The sequence below is a fragment of the Sceloporus undulatus genome, chromosome 1 (genome assembly GCF_019175285.1).
Source record: "Sceloporus undulatus isolate JIND9_A2432 ecotype Alabama chromosome 1, SceUnd_v1.1, whole genome shotgun sequence".
Taxonomy (NCBI): domain Eukaryota; kingdom Metazoa; phylum Chordata; class Lepidosauria; order Squamata; family Phrynosomatidae; genus Sceloporus; species Sceloporus undulatus.
In genome coordinates, this window is record NC_056522.1 from 219725830 (window position 1) to 219748921 (window position 23092).

Consider the following 23092-nt stretch of genomic DNA (forward strand, 5'->3'; position numbering starts at 1 on the left):
GGACAAATGTAGGACAAAATTTCCAAATGGAGGGCACTTTTTAAATATAAAAATGAAGGTCACGCAAAAAAATTTTGCTGATTTTAAAAAAATGTTAAGATAAATGCATGTTTCTGAGCTTCTATAGACACTTGCCTCACCATGCCCCCCGCGCAAGACGCCAAAGCGCCCGGCGCAATCGGCACAGGACCGGGCGGGGGCGGTCCAAGGCCTCGCCGGGCCGCATCCGGCCGCGGCGCAGGTTGCCTATCCCTGCTCTATATTCACTAGGGTTATAAGCACAAGACCCCTGTGAATATGGAAAAAACGCATATATAATTGCTTGAACTCTTTGTTCTACTGTCACCATTTGTCCCTCCCCCTCCCCTGCTTTGTACTGTGAGGGTAAGCCGGGTCTGAAGGGATTAAGGCTCCAGTGCACTCTTGGAGGTTTCTGTTTCCACTCTGCAACTGCCCAAAGTGCTGCAATTCAACTGCATTGTCTCAGCATGTTCTATAGGCTTCTTCTCAGTGTCAGGACAAGAGAAATATTAGCAAGGACAACACACCAGAATTCGGTTGTCACTCACAAGATTGTAAAGGCCTAAGGCTGGATTTTAACCACATCCCGCCTTCAGAAGTGATTTTTGACAGTTAAGTGAAAGTGCTACTTTGGTATCTCCATGGATTTTAAAGTAGGTTACGTTCCAGACAGACCTCCCTAGCTGTTTTTGGGCACTTCCTGATATTAAAAAGTACTTGGTAATCTGAAGATATCATAATCCATCAGGTGAAAGCTTTTCAAATGATCAGTTAAATCTCAGAATTATTGGGCTTGACTTATTACTACATTCTGCTTCCCTAATAGATGCTCTTGCAATCAGAGTTTGGTAATGAACTTGACTTTCAACATCTTATTCTCTTTGTTGACAATATGAACAGAATGAGTGGGCCAGACCCTGTAGTGTGTAATGAATATAGATAGTACTTGATAAGAGTTAGATTTAATAAAATATGAGTCTTTGTGAGTTCAGTTTTCATTCCTTTCTAGATTCTAGGAAAGCAAAGTATAGTTTCCACAGATATTCCAACTGCAGAATAGGAAAAGAAATACATCAAACATAGCACTGTTGATCACATCTGATATTTGGACAGTTTGTTCCTCCTTAGGCCTTCACATTGACCGTGAGTCAGTTGTTGCTGTTGTTTGTGTGCCCTCAAGTTGTTTCTGACTTATGGCAACACTAAGGCAAACCTATCATGCCCCTGAGGCTGCGAGGATGTGCTTGTTCAAAGTCACCCAGTGGGTTTCATGGCCCAGTAGGGAATTGACCTGGTCACCAGAGTCGTAGTCCTAACTTAAACCATTATGCACACTGGCTCAGTATGCCTAGTTAATTCCTGATGCCATGACAAATTTCTGTTTAGATAAGTTCTCCCTGCCTGTTCAACTTAGCTGGAAAAGCATTTCTTTATTATATATTTCATGGAATATTGGGTTACAAGGATAACTGATGTAAATGTAGAATTTGCATATCAATTTCATACTTATTACTTCAAAAGAACATACAGAGTACGTTTAAAGTAAAATAAGAATTTTAAAAGCATCAGAATTTATCCGAATGATGCATTAAAGTGAAGCAAATTTAAAAGATTGAAAAAATGCTGAGAGCAATGCAATTATATTTAGCAGCCTGTAATTGTTCAAGGAAAAAGAGGTTGATATTCAATGCAGTTTGGGCATGATGGCTTAGGAGAGATCATTTTCATCAAGCCTAAAGGACAAGTGCATTTGAGACATGATTTGAAAGCAATTGCTTGAAGAAAGCCTGTTTCAGCTTCCCAAATTCCCAGGCACAGTATTTCAACTTACTGTAAATCCCCAGTTTGGAGACTAGTTCAGGTTAATGAAGACAAAATTTACATTTAGTAGCCAGAGGGGAAGAATATAACAAGCAGGAAGTCACTCATTTTGTAAAAATCCAGTTAATAGCAAATGTCCTTCCGCACACCCATCACAAGGCAATGAAGTGTTTAGTACAAAATGGAAACTAGAACTGGATGAAGAGAAGGGTGGGGAAGAGTCACAGCTAATGAACAAGGTCACCCTTTTCTCTGGAATAGGGTGTTCATGGCCCAAACTGTGTTACATCTTTATTACCTGAGTGGTAGTTTCAATATGAACAATATAGAAAACAACAATTTATGCAATATTTAAAATACAATTAAACCAATAAAGGTTAGCCCAGGAGCTAGCAACCTGGTGCCCTCCAGATAGAATCACAATATAAATGAAGCCAAACAATACAATACAATACAATACAGATGCTTTAGATGGATGTTCTTCAGACATTTTATATAAACAGCTTAGGTTTATAACTATAAACAAATACAATAAATGCCCATACAATAAATGTCCAGTTAGAATGAGCAATGGCCAGGGAATATGGGAGTTGCAGCCCAAAACGTTTTGTGTAACCAAAGCTGCTGCCATACTACAAAATTCATGCAGTTTGACACCACTTTAACTTTCATGGTTCCATCCTATGGAATCTTGGGATTTGTAGTTCGTTGTGATACCAGAGCTCTCTGACAGAGAAGGCTAAATATCTTACAAAACTACAAATCCCAGTGTTTCATGGCACTGAGAAATGACTGTTAAAAGCAGTGTCAAACTGCACTGATCTGCAGTGTACGTAAATGCAGCCCCTATTGCTGCCTCTGTGTCCATAAAATATAGAGAAGAAGATAAAATGCTAACCTGAAAAAAACACAATTAAATTAAACAATTAAATTCAACTAAAAACTTCCAATGAAATGTTGAATTAAGTTCTTTAAATCAGTTACTAGGCAGGGAATTCCATAGTTGGAATACAACAGTATCTCTAATATCTGTAATTCTGATGGCAGCAAGAAAGCAGATACTCAAAAATTCATTTCATAACCCTAGGTGGATTGATATGGGTGGAAGCTGTGGATTGTATTTCATTTCAAACCACTTATGGCTTTAAAACACTTCAAATTTGCTTGGATTCCAAGTGATTAAGCAGAATATAAATATTATTATTATTATTATTATTATTATTATTATTATTATTAAATTGAACCTGGGATCAATCATATATCCAGCACAGCTGGCACAAAATGGGTATAATATAACCAATTATTCCTCAGTTTGAATGTTGAACACTATGGACACAAGGTGACTTGCCATCCTTAACACCATCTTTGAAATAACCTCTACTAGCTCAGGTTGGAAGGACTGTTAGTTGTCCCAATTCTATCTAATAATCGAAACACATCAGGCACACAAATTGGTATTGAAATAAACTGTTCTATCATACTAAATATTGGTACATAAAGAGAGTAGCATGGTATAGTGCAGTTCTGGAGACCACTTGAATTCCAGCTAGGCCAGGGAAACCTACTGGGTGATCTTGGGCAAATTACATTATCTCAGCCTCAGAGAAAGTCAGTGGTAAACAAAGAAAACTGCATGATACAGTTATCTTAGGGTCACCCTAAGTCAGAAACGAACTGAAGGCACACCACAAAATAACAACAACAACAATAATGACAGGCAACAATTGGTAGATTGTTGGATGGTAGATAGGTATCCTTTGGACAAAAGTTTCTTCTCCTTACAAATGGCTGATGCTGCACCTGAAAAATGGGTACATGCATCTACACTATGCCCTCTATCAAGTCAGCTTTCTGTTGGATATCCTTCCTGAATCAGCTTGCAGAAGTAGCTGCTTTTTCATTTGCAGACTGGACATTTTTGAGTAGCACATGCTGATTTAGAGGGACTGCAACATGTCCAGCAAGAGGTTTGACGAAATGGGAGAGGGAATGAAAATAAGTCAATGTCTACTCAATATGCCCCTTATCTGATTCACTTCCCTGCTGTAAAGCCCAATGCTTCTTAATGCTTTTGGGTGGCGCCTTTGGCCGTCAGTTAAGTACCGTACCCAGTGACTTCTGAAACAGTCTGAAGAGACCTTTTAGCTAACTGCCCAATGCAACTCTATATTTCCTTGAAGCAAATACCAATTTTATCACTAACTACATCATTAATCACTTGGATAGGCAACTGCTTTGTAATGTCCCTCATCTCAGATACCAACCTGTTCCTCATTGTATTATTTTCTTTCTTTCTTTCTTTCTTTCTTTGTTTGTTTTTAGACAGTCTATATAAATACACATCATTTGACACAGTATACACTGTGAGCCCTGGATGACTAGTTCAGTTGTTAATTTAGTATTTTGAAGTCCACTAGTCCATCTCATATGTTGTAAAAAAATCTGGAGGCTGTTCCCAATAGGGTTCCCCCAACCTTAATTTAAATATCCATACTGAATGTTTAACATTTTTTCACCCATATACACATTCAGACCATAAAGAGCATGCATAAATGTATTTCCAAGTAAAACAATCTTTCATGAAGCTCTTCTGTGAAAATCAAATTTAATGAAATTCTAACTAGATAAACACAAAAGGCTTGGTTTATATTGAGACTATAGTATAAGGACTCCCCAGTTTTTCACACATTTCCCCCTCCATGCACATACTAGGATGCATGCACAGGCTATTGATTCTTGCAAGATCTAAGGCATATTTCCCATATCATAACCATGATTTCCCACTTTTCCTGAAGCTATATCTGCTTCAGAGCATGTGCAGCTTTCACTGCAGCAACAGGTGAGTATGAAAATTGCACATACTCTTCTCAGTGGCCAGTTATCCAGCAGTGATCCTGCAGGTGGGGAAAACATGAAAACAGGTGTCTGCAGAGCATTAGAGCTGCATCTGTGCTGTGAGCAAATCAGCCCCCCCCCTCCCATTTTAGTACACTGAAAATGGAGCACTTTCTTATCTCAGGCAAATGTTACAAAATTGTGTGTGTCATCTTATTTTATGGCTTACATGGCAGATAAAGAATCAAACTCATACACAAATCTTTCATACTTTTGAAAAACACAGTTCCATGGAAGAGCTCGAAATCAGTTTCAGGCAATGTAATTTCATAAAATGAAGTGAAATGAAGGAAACTGTCATACACTTTTCAGTCTCTCTGTATTTTATAGGAATGTATAATAGCTGTTCACATGAAAGAGAAAGTGTAACAAATAGATTCGTAGTATAAAAGTGAATTTTGACCAGTGCAGTTTTCACACTGGCATTACAAAGTACTTCTAGTCTTGCGTGTGAACGAGTCGCATGCCATCAGATTGCAAAGCTATTCACTTTGAAATTCATACTTTTTCATGAGCAATGCACTCAATCCAGGGGACCACTGCAGTGATATACTGAATGTGGCATGTTTTCCTCTCCCAAGCCTTTCATTTCCATCATCAGCCAAACTCTGAATATAAAGTTAATTTTAATAAGAAAATAGCATGAAACAGGAAAAGGTGTTTTATATGCATTAACTTGCTCTTATATCTACTTTTCATTCTGGGAAAGTGAATAATAGTTTTTTTTATAATTTAGAAGTAGGCAATGTTTTTGTCTTCATACATTCTACCTACCTAAAATTAAGAATTCTAGTAAATAAAACTGTTTGAATATTACCATGCACCCTCCAGCTATGCTAAAAACCAAATGTATATCTAACCAGGTTTTTCTCTCTTTTTCCCCTCACTCTTGTGTCTTCTTTCATGTCTCTCTACATTTTCACCAGATTACTTAGGCTGTTGCTCATCTACTCTCCCTTTTGTGGGGGCAGGTCTTCAAGCAGATGAGAGGTCTTGTCCAGGAGGCCAGACTACAGTTGGCCAAATTCATCTCATAGGCTAGTAGTTCCCAACCCCTACCATCTTTTTCCTTGATGCAGTTTTAAAATTAGGGATGAGAAAGCTTATGCAATCTGAGGTCCTTCATAGCCCTCGGAAAGAAAGCAGCTAGGGAATCCATATGAGATGTGGGTAATACCAAAGCCAAAAATAGATCAGTACCCCCCATTCTCACACATCTATACACATCCCATTTATCATCAGCCATACCCACTCACACACATCCATACATGTCCTTTCACATTCATTTATCCATACATGCACTCACTCTTATTAGTCTCTGCTCTTTTCTCTCTGTCTCTCTCATCGCCTCTTACTTCATGACTTTTTTCCTTTCTTCCATTTTTAGTGTTCGATTTTCTCCCTCCTACTCTTCTTCCCAGAAATTTAGGCTTCTTCATGTTATTACTTGGGACCTTTTCCTTCTAAGCCTAACTGTTGCGTGATAGAATGACAGACCGTTGACAGTCATAATACAACATAAATAAAGTACTACTGGCATTGTTTTGAAAAGAGATAATTTTAATCGCAATTGAATATTGTTTTCCTACACGTATCCACAAGGGAAATGCTCAGCAACTGCTCAGCAAATAAATTTTGAGTGTGTGTTTGGAATAAGTGAGCAATATGTTAAACAGGAAACAATAGACCAAATCCTACTCTGTAACAATTCCCATGATCCTAGCAGCATTATTTGAAAAGCCATGTGATACATACATGAGATCCCATCTTACAACTAACATTTTTGATGCATACAGTACAGTGAGCCCGCGCCATACACAAGCTTCCCTTCTGTGGCTTTCAGCATATGCTGAAGCCGTGGCACAACATTATGAATAGCATGAGCACGCACCCTATTATTTTCAACGGGGTGCGAGCACACGTGATTTTCCCCTTACGTAAGGGAAGGGAGGACTGTACTTGGGATTGCTTGCATGCACAAAAAGAGATTCTGTATGAACAATCTTATTTATTTATTAAAATACTTATATGTCCCAATTACTTTAGGGGTAGCAGTTAGTTTAGAAAATGTAATTATTCCAATCCCTACCCCATCCTAGAAATTCCACAATAAGCTATTAGCAAAATAAGTAGAACACACATAAAACAGCTAGCTACTTCATGCAGCTTAATAAACCAATTTAAAATTAATCTTTCCATTGATTTTATGTGTTTATTTTTCCAGGCTTCTGATTAGGACATTTGAAATCCTTATAACTGTCCTATTAATATACAGTAGTTATAAACAAGTCCTCATGTGGTATGACACAGTTTCTCCCATCCATATCTCAACCGTTTCAAAATAAACACATGTAAACCTACCACTTTTTTAAATGGATCATACCAATAAAAATTAAATCAAGTACCTACTGTGCAAATAGAAGGTTATAATAAAACTAACATTAATGTGCCTCATGAAATATTCTAAAAGATGGGAAATGTCTTTAAAATGCACTTAGATTCTAGACTCTGTAGCACTATATCAAATTTACTGGCAGAGGTAAGCTTCCAGAAGTCTTAAGATACAAATCCCTTGCAAGCCTTAAAGAATAAGCCATCAGCTCCTATAGTCAGTAGAACATCAGCAAAACAAGAGATCAACTCCTTTGACACATATCTGTACTTTACTTTGAAAATGGACATCAGCAAATTTAACTTCTCCCTTTAATTCATGAAGCGGACTGGTAAATTACAGTTGATATGGATTTTCATTTTCCCCAGTTAATCTAAATATACCTTTCCCAGATAGCTTAATCATACTAACGTAGAGTTAGCATGCGCTATGGGGAAAGTGATAAATATAGATGCTTGTGCTAGGCAGGGTAATTGCTAAGCTCTTGCAAAAGCTAAGCAAATTACTGACAGTCCTCAAGCAGCTTCTTTTTGCAGCTTTCATAAAAGTAAGATTTAAAAGGAATTTTCTCTATGGTAGTCGGCCAACCTATTAATAGTCAGTCAACTTAGTGCTTACTATTTGTTTACAGGGATTAATTCTAAACCTCTAGAGATTGTAAATCCTCAGGCTTTCTAGTCAATGGCTTGGACCCAGATTTTTTCTTCCATTAATGAAAATCTCTACCATTCATGGAGGGAATTGGAATCCCATGGAGATTTCCTTTTAAAAGCATGGACAAAGTGTAGCTCTGAAGCCACACATACCCTGCCCCCCCCAGTTGCTTTGCAGCCTTGACATCCTCAGACTGCTTTTTTTCCACACATAAAGGATAAATTAGGTCTCCTGAAATTCACCAGAAAAGACAGGAGGCCCTCTCCTCATACTGTGCTTTTTTTTAAAAGCCAGTTTTTCAAGACTGGAATTGGCCACTTCTATTATTATCTTCTTTTTTAATGGCATTATTTGCCCGAGTCTGTACAGCAACCAAAGGTTGTCAGGACAAAAAACTGGCTCCTGGACTGAACAAAACTGCCCATGTTTGTGCTAAATAAAGGTGGGAGGGGTGGCGGTTTTCTCTGATCCGTGCTGTTCTACTGAACCCTCTAGAAGAATATGGGATGTGGCACTGGGGGCTGCAGTGTTGGAGAGAAGGAACTGAAAACAGTTTCCTTTATCCAACATCAGCAGAACTTTGCTGAGTCAAAGTCTGGATCCAATCCCATAGTCTGAACTACTCAGCTACTGCTGTTTTTAGTAGTAGAGTCCATGAATTTCAATTGAGGTGAGCTTTTTACAGTTTACACCAATCTCATCACAATGTACAAGTGTATATATTCTCTAGGGCCTAAATCCAACAGCCAGTCTCCACTTACATAGACCCAGAGAATCAATGGGATTTATGTAAATATTGACCCACCACTCAGTAATTCATTCAATGGGCCTACTTGACCTGGAACTAGTAATTGGATTTAGGCCACTGGTTTCAATTTAAATGCTTAATTTTGTGAGACCCGACAGCAGTGGTATGATGTTTTCTGTACAGGTATGACAGGTTAAGTGCTGGATACATGTACTTGACCATAGAACCTAAATGCTATTTCCAAGGAAGATTGGATTCTATACTGAAACCTGCCTCAGGTTTTTATACAATGAAGCCATAACCATATAACAGTACATTTCCAGCAATGATAATTTCAAAGTCACACAATTTTCAGAAGGGTCTTTCTGAAATCTTTGAAATTACGCACAAGCACAAGCTAAAGGAACAAAGATTGCTTTGAGACAGGCACAAGGCATTCCAAGGGAATATACTGTGTTATACACAAGTAATGAGGGGGAAAATATGCCTACACATTCACCAGCAGAAAACAGAACAGGTATAGAATCAGAAGGAGACAATTATCCCAAGCACCCATTTCCCCTTGAGTTATAGTTTCAATTTCTTTTTCTCTTTTCACCATCCAGTCTGATAGAACTGCTTGTCTCAGAAAAGATTTGAAAGAATAAACGTGCAGTAGTAAAGACTGCAAAGAAAAGATCCTTGCCTAGAAGACTGCCTCTACAGTTTCTGGAAGCATCTTAGAAGAATGCTGCCAAAGTTTACACATATGATTTTAACTGATTCGCAAATACCCTGCTTTCCCTAAAAGTTTATAGTGGCTTTTCAAATGAAAAAAGATATAAACACTATCATAGAATTGCAGTAACAAAAATAAAGTAATAATAATGAATACTAACTTTTCCAAATATAGTAATTTTTCAATCCATAACACAGAAAGTCCAAAACAGTGACTGGAAATCATTTTGAAATGAAATGACAAGGATGAAAATGAGCAAAGAGATCCAGCACTCCACTCTCCTATTGTACGTATAAATCTGACAGGATTCTATACAGACACCCACCTCAGGTTTTTATGCAATGAAGCCATAACCATATAACAGTACATTTCCAGCAATGATGGTTTCAAAACCACAATTTTCAGAAAGTTCTTCCTGAGACCTTTGAAATCACACACATACACATAGAATTATCTGTTTCTCTCCTCTTTGCTTGCTCTAACCAGTGTGCGCCTTTATGTAGGTATGTGGTTTTGTGAGGCATGAAATGTAAACAATTCTGGTTAGTTAACACTAGCCATTGTTGTTATTGTGTGCCTTCAAATTGTTTCCAAGCTATGGTGACCCCAAGGAGAACCTTATCTGAGGTGACCCAGTGAGTTTCCATGGCTGAGAGGGGATTTGAAACATGGTCATCAGAATCATAGTCCAACACTGCAACCACTACACCATGGTGTGGATCAGTATTAGTCATAATGTGCCCTAGATACATGCCAGTCCAAGCTAGGGTTGCACAAAAACAGGAAACAAAAGAATAGATTAGATCCTGCTTAGCAGAGGAGGGAACTCAAATCCATGGCAAGTTTCCAGTCTAGTATGGGTAGGGATCATGTGGCCCTTAAGATGTATTTAGATGACAATTCCCAGCCTCAGCAGCCAACATAGCCAATGCCAAAGAATCCTGCAACCTGCAGTCCTGTCACCATATGATTCGTACCCTTGCTCTAATCTGTTGTTGTTGTTGCGTGCCTTCAGTTAGTTTCTAAGTTATGGCAATTCTAAAGTGCTAATCATGGAGTTTTCTTGGCTAGTTTCTTCAGAGAAAGTTTGCAATGGTCTTCCCTTGAGCATGTGATTTGTCCAAGGTCACCCAGTGGGTTTTATGGCCAAACCCAGGAAACAAACCCTGGCCTGTGCATTCACAATTGGGGAACTTGACCTTAACACCATATTTAGCCATTTATGTCCCAGAACAGATGGGCAGGAAGGAGCATCCCAAGGCCATTCCAGCCATAAATGGTTCAGGACCACAGTGACCTCACAACCCACTCCAAAAGTGGGTCATTGCCACTGGCCCCAACCCACACTGCCATTATCCAAGCTCCTTTTTGCTTCAGTCTAAGGGACTGGAGCATGGCCTCAGCATGGCTTCTGGTCATGTTGGAGACATGAGGTGTATAAATGGTACATGTCCAAAAGCTGCTTCTTTAGGCTTGTGTGTTTTGGGCCTAAGTTGCCTCCCCTCCCCCCTCCCCCCAGCAAATGAATTACCCACAGAGAAGGAAAGTAAGCATTTTGTCAGGAATGGACTGAGAAAATTAATTTTATAGCATCACCTACAGTATCCTGTGATACAGGATTCTATGTGAAAAGTTGGGGAATTTTTTCCAATTATGTGATATTCAAAGTAATCTATAAAAGCACTGTGAAATATTGTTGTTGCTGTTACATGACTCTGACTTCAACTAATGACGATCGTGTGTATTAGACACCTCCAATCCCCCCCTGTCCTCAAGTGCTCTGCTCAAGTCCTGCAGGCTCAAGCCTATGACCTCCTTGATTGTCTTTCCACCTAGTATGTAATCTTCCTCTCTTTCTACCACCCTCCACCTTTCTTAGCATTATTTTCTTTTTTTAATGACTCATGCCTTCTCACAATGCAGCTGAAGTAAAGCAGCCTCAGTTTAGTCATCTTGGAGTCCAGGGTGAATTCAGGCTTCATCTGTTTAAGGACTCATTTCTTTGTCTTTTTGGCCATCCACATTATCCTCAGCACTCTTCTGCACCACATCACAAATTAGTTTATTTTCTTTCTATCTGGTTTCTGCACTGTTCAGCTCTCACATCCATAACATGGTGATGAGAAATATAATGGATTGGACAATCCTCACTTTAGTGTTTTATGTCTTTGCACTTTAGGATCTTGTCTAGTTTTTCCATAGCTGCCCTCCCCAGTCCTAATAGTTTATTGCACAGGCCCTGAACGGGCCTGTTGTGTTACAAAAGGGAGCAGGATGGGAATGGGAGGCGGCATAGAATGCAGTTTACTGCACAGGAGAACGCCGCCACCACCAGATGTGTCCATTCTGTTCAGGATGCATTCCTCAGGGACCGATTTTTGGGAACTGTTTAGAAGTACTCCCGAAAATTGGCCCCTGGGGAATGCAGCCAGAACGGAATGGGAATTTACGACGGCGGTGGCAGCATTCTCCTGTGCAGTAAACTGCATTCTATGCTGCCTCCCGTTCCCATCCCACTCCCTTTTGTAACGTGCCAGGCCTATTCCAGGGGCCTGTGCGATAAACTTAATTGTCTCCTTCTGATTTCCTGACAGCAATCTTTGTTTCGATCAATGGGTGATCCAAGGTAGGGTCATTTTTTAAGCTATTTTAATTTCCTCATCATCTAGGTTGGATTTGTATAAATATTCCATGGTACTGGAGAAAAACAAACCTTCCAAATATTTTCTATTCATCTTGTTGACAAATGAAAGACTGTATGTTTTAGGAATTATGAATCTCCTATCTAGAAAGAAAATGTGGTATGCAATCAACAATTTATTTGTGTTCATAATGACTATTTTAAACACATCTTTTTGGATAACAATGTTTAAAACAAAATATATTTTATGGAGCAAAATCCCTACTCAGATATAAAATATGTATTGTAGACATCTCGCTGGCTGAATATATATATTTAAGGGTGGGGGGGGGGGGAGGAAATATTCAGCATGACTCATCTTCTTTTCAAATTGTTTTTTATATTCTTATTAGAGTTGCCACTGCATTTTGCACCAGGGAGAACTCAGGGTATGTATAGATGGCGTCTTTGCTAAGGCATGTAAAGAGTAATACACAGAGAGACCCTAAGGATAGAATGAATATTCACCAAATATTTGAAAAAATTGTCAAAACCATGGTTCTTTAGTGTCTGGAATCCCTGAAGAAGAGAGTCTTGGAGTGACAACAATCTTTACCATTCTGGCTTCATTCTGCAGAAAATTAAGAGGTATGTTTTTGTGCATGTAATTTCTTGTCTTCTGTGTCTACTAGTTGATGGTTAAAATCCCTTGTTCCACCATAGCCATTTTTTCACATCCTTCTGGGCTTCTTGAAAATTGACTCTGTGAGGTTTCCAAGCACTCCAGAGACAATTTGTGGGGATATATTGGGAAGATGCCATGGGGAAGGAATCATACCTATTCTTGTTCTCCTGGGTTTCAGTGTACTACCTGGAGAAGTCAACCACTGCATCATATTCAGAGTGCTTAAATATAAGACTTATATATATCTAAAATTAGGAATTTAGATCTATTTTATTTGAAAAGCATTAATACAATTGAAAGTGTAATTTTAAGTATTGGAAATTATTCCCACTTTGTGTCGTTAGAGGCAGGCTTACACAAGGGCTGACAAACGTGTTCAAGGACCGCAGCAGTAGTCCTGCGCATTTTACTTGGGAGTAAATACAAACAACCCTATTGAGATATACTTCTTTATAAGCATGTGACTCTAAGGTGGAGAAGCAAAGAATAAAAAGGGGAAGATAACAAGCAAAAGATTGAGTGACATTTACTTTAATATACTCATTGTAAACACTTTCAAAGGAACATGGTTTCATAATTAATCACTGTCTCAATAATCCTGAAAGTTTTTTTTTTTAAAAAATGTTTGGTATCTGCTTTGTTAGTTTAAAGTGTTTGCTTTGTTTCTGAAGTAATTATTGAATATAACCTTTGCCCTATGTCTCAGAAAACTGATGCTGTTCTAAACTAAGTATAATTAAAAACTTAATCAAAATAGAAAACCATCACAAAAGCAATTACAATTGAACGTTGCATTACAAAACATGCAGTTATTAGCTGAACCTACTTTCCTAGCATAAAATTAATAATAAATTGAAGCTTTCTGATAAAGGCCTCAAAGTAAACAACAAAATAATATCTACATTTGTGAAAGAGAAATACATAACAATAAAGAATAAGAAAATTAGTTTTGGCAGATTAGGGCCAAATGAAGCGGCTTCTGGCTGCTTTGTGGGCATAGCGTTCAGACAATGCACATCCCCAATGTGGCCAGAAGCCATGGGGAGAGTTGGGAAAAGCTGGCACAAAAAGGAGCTTTGAGATCAGGCCATGTGGTCACCACAGTCTCTGCCTGACCGCGGCCAGAGCAGCCTTTGGCTGCTCCTTTTGGCCAGTCGGTTTTGCCCCAAAGAATTCAAAATCCTTCTTTTGTATATTGGTAAACATACCTCTCCAATGAAAATAATAGGCTAAGAAAAAATGATCATCATAGGAATTAAATCCAGAACAAGTAGGACTGTGAAGCAATATAACTCAAATTCAGACAGAGTGGCATTGCCCCCAGACAGTGAAAGCAGAGTATAATCCTAAATACATATGTGTGCATGAGATACAGTTCCATAATCTTGGACATCTGTTGCTGGACAGGACTATTGACATTTTAGGGCTGATCAGCATTTAGCTTTTGAAGCTTTCATGAACACAGAAAAATGTTAATAATGTTCAAGGGGGTTATTCACTTCATGAGAGAAAGTTTATGGCTGTATTATATTTGTCTTCATGATGGCTGCAGAGAAACATAACAAGGCTATGCTTTTCTTTCACATATTCACTCCCTTATTCTTTTTTAAATAGCCTTGGTTCATAAAGCTTGTTAAAACATTATAAAAATTTCCCTAAATCTCATAGCTTCCACTAGTCAAGAAGAAAGCACCAATTATTAGAAAGCCAGTTGTACAAATAAATATAGTTGCTTTATTTTTGATCAAAGCTACAATTTGAAGTTTTAAATTCTTGACTTTGATCAAGGCAAGAAAACACCTTTTCCATTCGAAAGAGTGAAAATTCAGTAAAGAGCCGTTTCAGCCTTGAGTCACTTTACTTCAAATTATCTACTACATTAGTTAGCTGGAAGCTAAAATAACAGTTTTAACAGAAAACAACTTTCTTCAGGTTCTATAAAATGAATTCCATATTTATAATAATCGCCAGTGTAACATAGATTAAGCTGATAAGTAACTGAATACAAAAGTAAATACTATATTAGCCATTCAGTCATAGGCATATGGTCTTATTAAGGAGGTCCCATTAAAAACAACTTACTATCATGTATAAATGAATTTAAAAGGAAGTTCTACAACTGGCCACAGGCATTTGTTATATCTATACTTTTCAGTATTTTAGTCAATACTGCATAAAAATGATCACTTACATCATTTATAAATATTTTTACCCTCATATTTTAGACCAAGTCACTGATTTTAAAAATTAAATATTAAGGTTCCATATGTTTTCTTGGACCTTTTTTATTTGTATGCGGTCTCTCATAGTAATGTTTATCCTTTTCCTCCCTCACTATATAACTGTCATGCTCTGGCCTATGAAGGAGTTGACCAGGCAGGCCCAGCTTCATCAGGGCTAGCCTGGAAGAAGAGACTCCTCCCTCCATAACTGTCATACTCCGGCCTGTGAGGGAGTTGACCAGGCAGGTCCAGCTCCACCAGGCTTAGCCTGAAGAAGAAGAGCCCTCCCTCCAGTCCATCTGCCTTGGTCCAGGCCTCAGAGGGAAAGAAGAATACTGGACCTGACACCCCCCCCCCCCCATCCCTTCTCCTTTTGTGTCATGTCTTTTTAGATTGTAAGCCTGAGGGCAGGGAACCGTCTATTATCCCCTCTGTTGTAAGCTGACCGGATTCCCAGTGATTGGGCAGCATATAAATTATTATTATTATTATTATTATTATTATTATTATTATTATTATTATATTCAAGGCAACTTTTAAATTAGGAATTTAATACAGTCGCCCCTCTTTTTTCGCAGGGGATCTGTTCCTGACCTCCTCCCCCCACAAAAATGGAAAATCTGCAATATTCAAGCCCCATTTATTTGAATGTGTACCACGCCATGGGTGTGTCCATTTTGTCCCCCTCCATTTACTCCCCGTGAATGGGTGAGGGACGCGGATATCAAGTCCGCAAAAGCAGAGAGGTGACTGTACATGCTATATGGATGTGTTTGTAACTATATGGTACAGGATACAAATGCTCAAGCCATACTTGTGTGGGCACTATGTTTGCAAACTGCATATATTTTCTTTCAAAGATTTCTTGTTATTTAGAAGCTTACTAAAACCTCTGCTTCTTTACGGGAGTGAGGAACCATGTAGAAATAGCTTTAAAGCAAAGGCATGTGAAAATAGTTGTTCCCCTTGAAAAATACAACTCCCTCTAGTTGTCCAATGATTGCTATCCCTTTGTGGCTATTTGCAGAATAGGATAGACATGTATGTAGATTGTACCTAACTGTACGTGGCAGTCATATATTGTAGTCATAGATAGTTAATGGTGTTATCACTGATAATGGCCAACCTCCTCTGAACAAATCTTGCCAAGAAAACTCCATAATAGGTTGACCTTAGGGTCGTTGCAAGTGGGAAATGACTTAATGGCAAACAACAATGACAGTATTGCTTTAAATATTGCACACAATTCAACTACCCATCCAGTGAATTCTTGTGTCTTACATGGAGAAATATGGGACAAAACCTAACTAGCATCTTACTGAGATCACAGAAATGGGAAAAGAAATTTAGACCATGGGTGCAACATTCCTGCCCTGCTACTTCACAAATGCAGTAGATGTTTGTTTATAACAAGAAGGTCTGATGTCACACAAACAAAAGGAAAAAACAAACTTCTCAAGAGTCCAGTCATGAGAAGAAAGGAAGAATTGTTCAACAGAAGTGAATCTGAAGCTTGTAAAGCTATGATACTGAAGACAAAAACTTTCTAGAATTGCCAGTCACTGATTTATTTTGTGAGTTCATCCCTAGCTATAGAAATACATTACCTGATCTAAGTCAAATGCATAGCCAGAACAAGAATGTCCAATGCAAGCATTGCTTTAAAATTCTTTCATCAAAATATACCAAATCATGGCAATATTTTCACCTAGCAAGGTACAAGTAGTGGAGTACAGTCAAATATAGTGTGATAGAAAATGCTGTTTTGGTTTATGCGTTTCCAGGTCAGTAGAAAAAATGCTAACAGTAATGAAAACAGCTTTACTTATAACATAGCCACAAACTGGAAAAGTTTTATTTATAATGATTTAGGACTGAGAATGGAAAACAAATTCAACTGGATTTTCCAGCTTCAAGTTAAAGTAGCTTTTTGACACTTCCAGAGATTCACATGTGTGAGGCTTATGGAGAATTTCATAAAAATAAAATGTACACAACACTCTGAGTACTTTATGAAAGGCCAACTACTAAATGTTCATATAATTGAAAAAATATGCACGTTAACTGAAATATGTAGAGAAATTCTCACATCAGGGAAAATGTGTTTAAATACACAATTAAATTCCATTATTTATAAATAAATAAATAATAATCAAAGTTTCACAACCCGATATGAAAAAAGAAAAAAAAAATGAAAGTGGGCTTCAGAGAAACAAAACAAAACAGAGCTTTCCCCATCCCTGAGCACAAACGGATAAGATCAGAAGAGCCCACAAAGACTGCATGGTGCCTTGAAAGAGTTCTAAACAAATCAAATTCTGTCTGACATAGTTATTAGTTTAAAAGCCTTTTTCTTTATTGCTTTTCCCTCTGCATTTGTTATTTGGTTGGTTAGATTTTCTATGTGAAAACTAATTACAGAGCCTATTTTAACTTTATCAAAATCAACAGGACTTTTTAATGATGCACTGTTAATATTAATTATACTTAATTCTTTTTTTTTAAAGTCTAGCTCATGGAATAGGGCAAGACTACCCTTAAATTGCCCCTTCTGTACTCCCAAGACCAACAAATTCAGGTGTCTCTACTGCATCCTTGAAATATTGTAGGTTTTGTTTTATCTACAAAATTATAAAAGTTGGTAGGAACAAAAACTGAAGTATTAAGTACCATTTAAATTCAAAACAAGTATCTTTCAAGGCACATATGACACATTTACTTTATTATATATCTTTCATAAAAATTATTGAGACATATTTCCTTACCTGGGGATATTATGTAGAAGAAGTCTTTAAATTCATCCATCCATACCTCTGCAAGTCGTCTATTGTTCTTATTAATTACATGACCAGTACCACCAGGAAAGGTATAAGGGGTAGCCTTTCGAAAAACGTGGCCAACATGTGAACATGTTACAATCTCAAGTGAGCCTCCACATTGCCAGATCTGAAATTTAGGTAGTAAATAAAAATCAATCAACTTATTGTCAGACATACAATGAAGGCTTAAGTATTAAGATATTCATCATACTAGGATAACATTTAGTAGGCAAAGCTCAAGCAATATCCTTGAGACATCTGAACAAATTACACTATATTTACTTGGGAATTATCACTCTAATTTTGTAGGACTTAGCGACACGTAAATTGACAACTTAAGAGAATGCTGCCAGCAAATTCTCAACTCAGGTCCAAAACACACTGCTGAAACAGTCCAGTTTCAGACCGCTGTAACTTCCCTGGCTCAGTGCTAGGGAATCCTGGAAATTGTAGTTTATTGTGGCACCAGAGCTCTCTGACAGAGAAGGCTAATTGTCACATAAAGCTACAATTTGCAGAATTCCTTAGCATTCAGCCAGGGCAGTTAAAGCGGTCTCAAACTGGATTATTTCTGCAGTGTGTTTTGGACCTTTATCATAATTTAACTTTTTAAATCTCCAGAGACATGAGTCCACTTCATGTCCCCTTTACCTATATGTTGAAAGATAAGTCAGGTAGAAAAGGAAAGGGGTGGGGGGTTGGGGGACAAAAAACCCAGTGCTCTGTTGAAGGAAAGGGCCCAGCAGTTAGCCAAATTTTGTTCACTTTAAGGGTAAGGAAAGAATAAACCCTTAAAGTAAACAGAATTTGGCTACCAGTCCTGAAAAACAACAAAATCAGGACTCAACAAATGCAAATGAGAAACCTCCCAGGGTCAAGGGCTTTCCCAGCAGACAATGATCACTAATTAAGCAGACACTAATCCTCTTTGCATATCCTCCCACCCTAGGCCTTGCCATCAACAACAGAACAGTATACAGATTATCACCCCTCTCTATCCAGGGTCACACAGTGTGTGTGTGTGTGTGTGTGTGTGTGTGTGTGTGTGTGTATATATATACACACACACACCTAACTCTCTTCCATGCTAGCATTCTTTGAAGATGCCAGCCACAGATACTGGCAAAACATCAGGAATAAACTCTTCTAGAACATAGCCACTTAGCCCGAAAAACCCACACTCCCTACATATTCCCTAGTTTAGAGGCAATGTAGGGACTGTGAAAGTCCTTCAGTTCCTCCTTCCTGGACACCAGCCACTACCACTGATGGGAGGTCTTTTCCCTTGGGGATGGGGAAGCAGTTGTCTAATGGTCCCACCTGACCCCACTCATGAAAGCAATCTCCAGTGCAAAGGGTAATTGCAACAGGGGCTCTGCTTCTGCCTCTCATTCACTGGAGGGAGTGGGAATATCAGTCAGCTGCTTCTCAATCAACAGGAGAATAGATCCTCATCAGTTGCAGCAGCTGCTGCCTGGTAAGTATGGATGGGAGGTAGACACTGCATAGCTATGGAACTAAGGTGGTTATGCATTTATATTAGGTTTAGTGAATTCCACCCATTGTCATCATTATTTCCAATCTCTTCCTGAGTTCAACACTCAAGGCAGATTGCAAAAATTAAAACAAATAATCCTAAAAACATTAAACAAAATGCATCATATAAAAGTTTAAAGTTTAATCAAACTACCAATAGTGATAAAACCAGCTAAAAACATTACCATTAAAAAAATAAGAAATAAGCATTATGCAAGAATTTTTCTCCCTTAGAAAACAGTCACTGAAGGCCTGCACAAACAAAAATGGTCTTTTGCAGCCTATGGAAGGATAGGAATGAGTACACCAGTCTAGCCTCTCTAAAAAGGGGGTTCAGAGCCAAGGAGCAGCCATTTTCTATGTACCACGAGATGTATTGATGACGATGGTGGAATGGGGAAACAGCCTACCTCGAAGATCTCAAAAATATTGACAGACTCATATGGTGGAGTGTGTCTTCCAGATAACTTGTACTTAAGCCATATCAAACACATCAGACACTTCAGACAGAGGGAGTGTGGGTGCTGACGTTTTAGAACAAAATAGATGAGGCCATTTTATACCCAGAAAGCAAACTGGAGACCTGTAACTTCCAGGGACTACCACCTAAAATCTGCTCAAGAAACTGGCCAAGCCTCCTGATCGGTTAAGGTGAGGAGGAGCTTCCAGTGATAACAATAAGGACAACATCACCAGTCACAATATGGCTGTACTCTCCATCCACTCTCTACAAAACAGGGAGCCTGGGTAAGCAGGGATCATGAACTTCCTGTTATACATATGTTGTAGAAAAAACAAGGTACACAAATAGTATAGATGACAGTGCTTCTGAAAGAACACAGGAAGTGCTATAATTTGCAGACTTTAACCCCTGATCTCATATCTTTGATGCTGAATATCACAGATGTCAGGGATGATAGGAGTTGTAGCTCTTCACCTCTGGCTCTAACTCACCACCTTGTTATGCAGCGGTGCTGACCAGCTTTGGTCAGTGGTTAATGCTTTTCTTCCAAAGCAGCAGAGTTTCAGAGAATAGGCTGAAGACCCTGACAAACTCTCCAAGCCTTCTCACTCTTCTTCCTCAGAAGTCTCCAAACTTCTCCAGGATTCTGCTGGCTCTTGTATCTTCACTCAAGACACCAGACAACTCAGTAGTCTTATATAAAAGATCTACTTTATTCTACTATATACAAATACTAATGCCCTCACAATCTCCAATATCTCCAAAACACTCCAACTATCCACAACTACCTACAAAATACATTGGCAAACATTGCAATTATTATAGCCATTGTTAATCACCACCCACTTAGTCAGTTTCCACCCAGTGGGCGTGTACACTCATTTTGATTGGTTCACATAGTTCAACCCATACTTAAGAATTTCATCATTTCACCTTGTACTCTTAATGAATCTCAGGTGTTTCCAATTGTACATTCTATAATTCTGTCCTTGACTTTCAAGACTTCTAAATTACATTGGCTTTTTCACCTGTGTAGCTTCTTAATTGCTCTTGCTTAGTCATTGTGACTTTCACATACATGTTTTATTTCTACTACTGTATGTCCCATGTTGCATTTTCCTTAACAACAGATTCTGTTGACAGTTTTCAAAGCCCTGCAATGTTTGGGCTCACAAATCACATGGAAGTTCAGATCAATGAGTTTCACATTATAGCAGAAGCAGGTGGATATTGTTTTTAATTCTTTCTCAACAGTACTTTATTAATAATCTAGCCTTCAGACAGCTGTCACTTCATGATTTTGTCCCATTAGAAACTGTGTCAATGGCTGCCTCCTATGCTGAGTTTAAGAAATATATCATAATGTATCAGAAACAGATTATGAGAAAATGGAAGGTGGTGACACCAAATACTACTCCAGGGATGTACAAATTCTCAAATCTGGTGGTGGGGAGCTGCACAGGATCCTCAAAAGTCATGGGGCCATTGGAGTGTGGTTCTAATGATGGCATTGCTTGAGGAGCAAATTGTGCTAAAGATGTATAATGGACTTTGCTATATGTTTCAGAGAGAAAAGAGGAGCAATTTTGGAGGCTTTTCAAAAATGTTCAGTTTTGTCATCCCTGGAAGACGAGCAACCTGACAAGGCCTGCAAAAATGTCATTGAGGCACATTAGGCTACATGGTGTCCACTCAGTGACCACTTATATAGTTGCTCAGCACCTGGTTCATGAAAAATTGTGTTTCTAATCACAAAGATATGGAACACTCCAATGGAATTAAGTACTGTACACTGTGGAAACCCAAATGGTTAATGTCACTGCACCATGTAACAAATAGAATAGAACTTGATGGTTCTACCAGATTTAGAAGAAATGTTTCTTCTCCCAATACTCCTCTCATTATCAGTTATAGAGAGCCCATATGGCTTTACAATATGTCCCACTTTTAACCATATCAGACAAAAAGCCATGAGATTTATGTAATAACGTCAACAATTGCTACATAGCCAAAAACAGAAAACAAAAACACTGCAATATATTGGGGAAAACAAACTTAAGCACAATTGGAGCAGAGCCATTGAAAACAATGGGACTTCATTAAGACCAATAGATTTCAGTAGGGTTACTTTAAGTATAACTGGGTCTGATTCAACCTAATATTATACAAATAACTCTATTTCATCTTTTTCATTCATTTGTTCAGTTTTAATATCCCACTCTTTTGCCAGAAACTACATTTCTTATAGAGCTGCCAGGTTAAGTTGATTACTATTTAAGAAACCTGTTTTATCTGCTTGACTGACAGGGCATATTTAAAAAAATAATTAGATTTTAAATTCAAGAATTTACAAAAACTGTTGTAGATGTAAAACCAGTAGAAGCATTTCTCTGCTCTGTGAAGATAAAATGTTTCTAAAATGATGCCTACAGCAACATGTATATACATAATGTAAATAAGAGATCTTATTTATTTCAGAAATACTCCTTTTATTCATCCATACTCTTATAAGACCTTTACTATGTTTGCATAATTGCAGTGTTTAACTCCACACAGAAATAGAAAACAAAACCCCTTTAAAAAAAAGTCTTATCAGAAAGCTGATCTATGCTCTTATTGATTCTTTTAGCTGTCTTCTGTACTTTTCTACCATCCTGTTGCTACAGAGTGATGAATAGTGTGCCTGTACTACTGAGAGTATTATGACGACAATAATATGATGGAAGATATAATAGGTAGTGGCTGCACTACCAGCGGATGCAGTGAATCTACCTTGGGTTTTAGTCTGAATTTTAAAGGAGCACTGAAGGTGCTGGAGCTATTTTGGGGATATTTTCAGGATCCTGGATAGCTTCTTCAAAGTTGGGAATAATATTTGAACTGAATTTGCCACTGACATGAACGGACGTTTTCAGTCCATTTCCTTCCCCCGTCTCCCTGTTACTGCACAGTGAATTGGTGATTTCCCTGAATTATCCACCAAGAACGCTAGATCTTTTTTCCTTGGGTAGGCATAAGCTATTCTTCACACTGTGAAATATAGATACCATTCAGATTTTAATAAAAATAACAGTGTGTCACATTTGAGACTTTGTTGGCCGTTCAGTCATTTTGGAAAAATCCTTTAGGAGCTCTTTGCTATTTGTTTTGGATAGTGGTTTGAATGCTGTACTACAACTCAGGAGGCAAGATTCAATACCTTCCTCTGGTGTCACAACAAACTACGGCCTCATTCCCACTGATGGTATGACCCACATTCGATCCCAGGTCTGCCACGGGGAAAACTCTGATTCCAAAAGGCCCCCCCGTTCACACTATGAACGACAGTTAAAGTGTTAAACAGGATTATTTCTGCATGGTGGATGCAGCCTTAGAAATAATAATAATAATAATAACAACAATAACAACAATAATATTTATTTGTATCCCGACTCTCCCTGTTTTGGATCGAGGCAGGTAACAACAAACATAAGAACAATAAAAACAGAACACAACAAA

The 23092-nt window shown here is 38.2% G+C and overlaps 1 protein-coding gene across 4 annotated transcripts in view; it reads right to left on the bottom strand.

The window, feature by feature from the left end:
* GALNT13 (polypeptide N-acetylgalactosaminyltransferase 13) overlaps nucleotides 1-23092 on the bottom strand; it is a 268667-nt gene that overhangs the window by 62986 nt on the left and 182589 nt on the right. For all 4 annotated transcript variants that reach the window (XR_006105156.1, XM_042480745.1, XM_042480727.1 and 1 more), the window contains exon 8: nucleotides 17542-17722. Coding sequence is in view for 3 of the 4 variants with exons in the window: in XM_042480745.1 (XP_042336679.1) it covers nucleotides 17542-17722 (181 nt within the window). In the remaining variant the exon portion in view is untranslated. The remainder of the gene's footprint in view (nucleotides 1-17541; nucleotides 17723-23092) is intronic.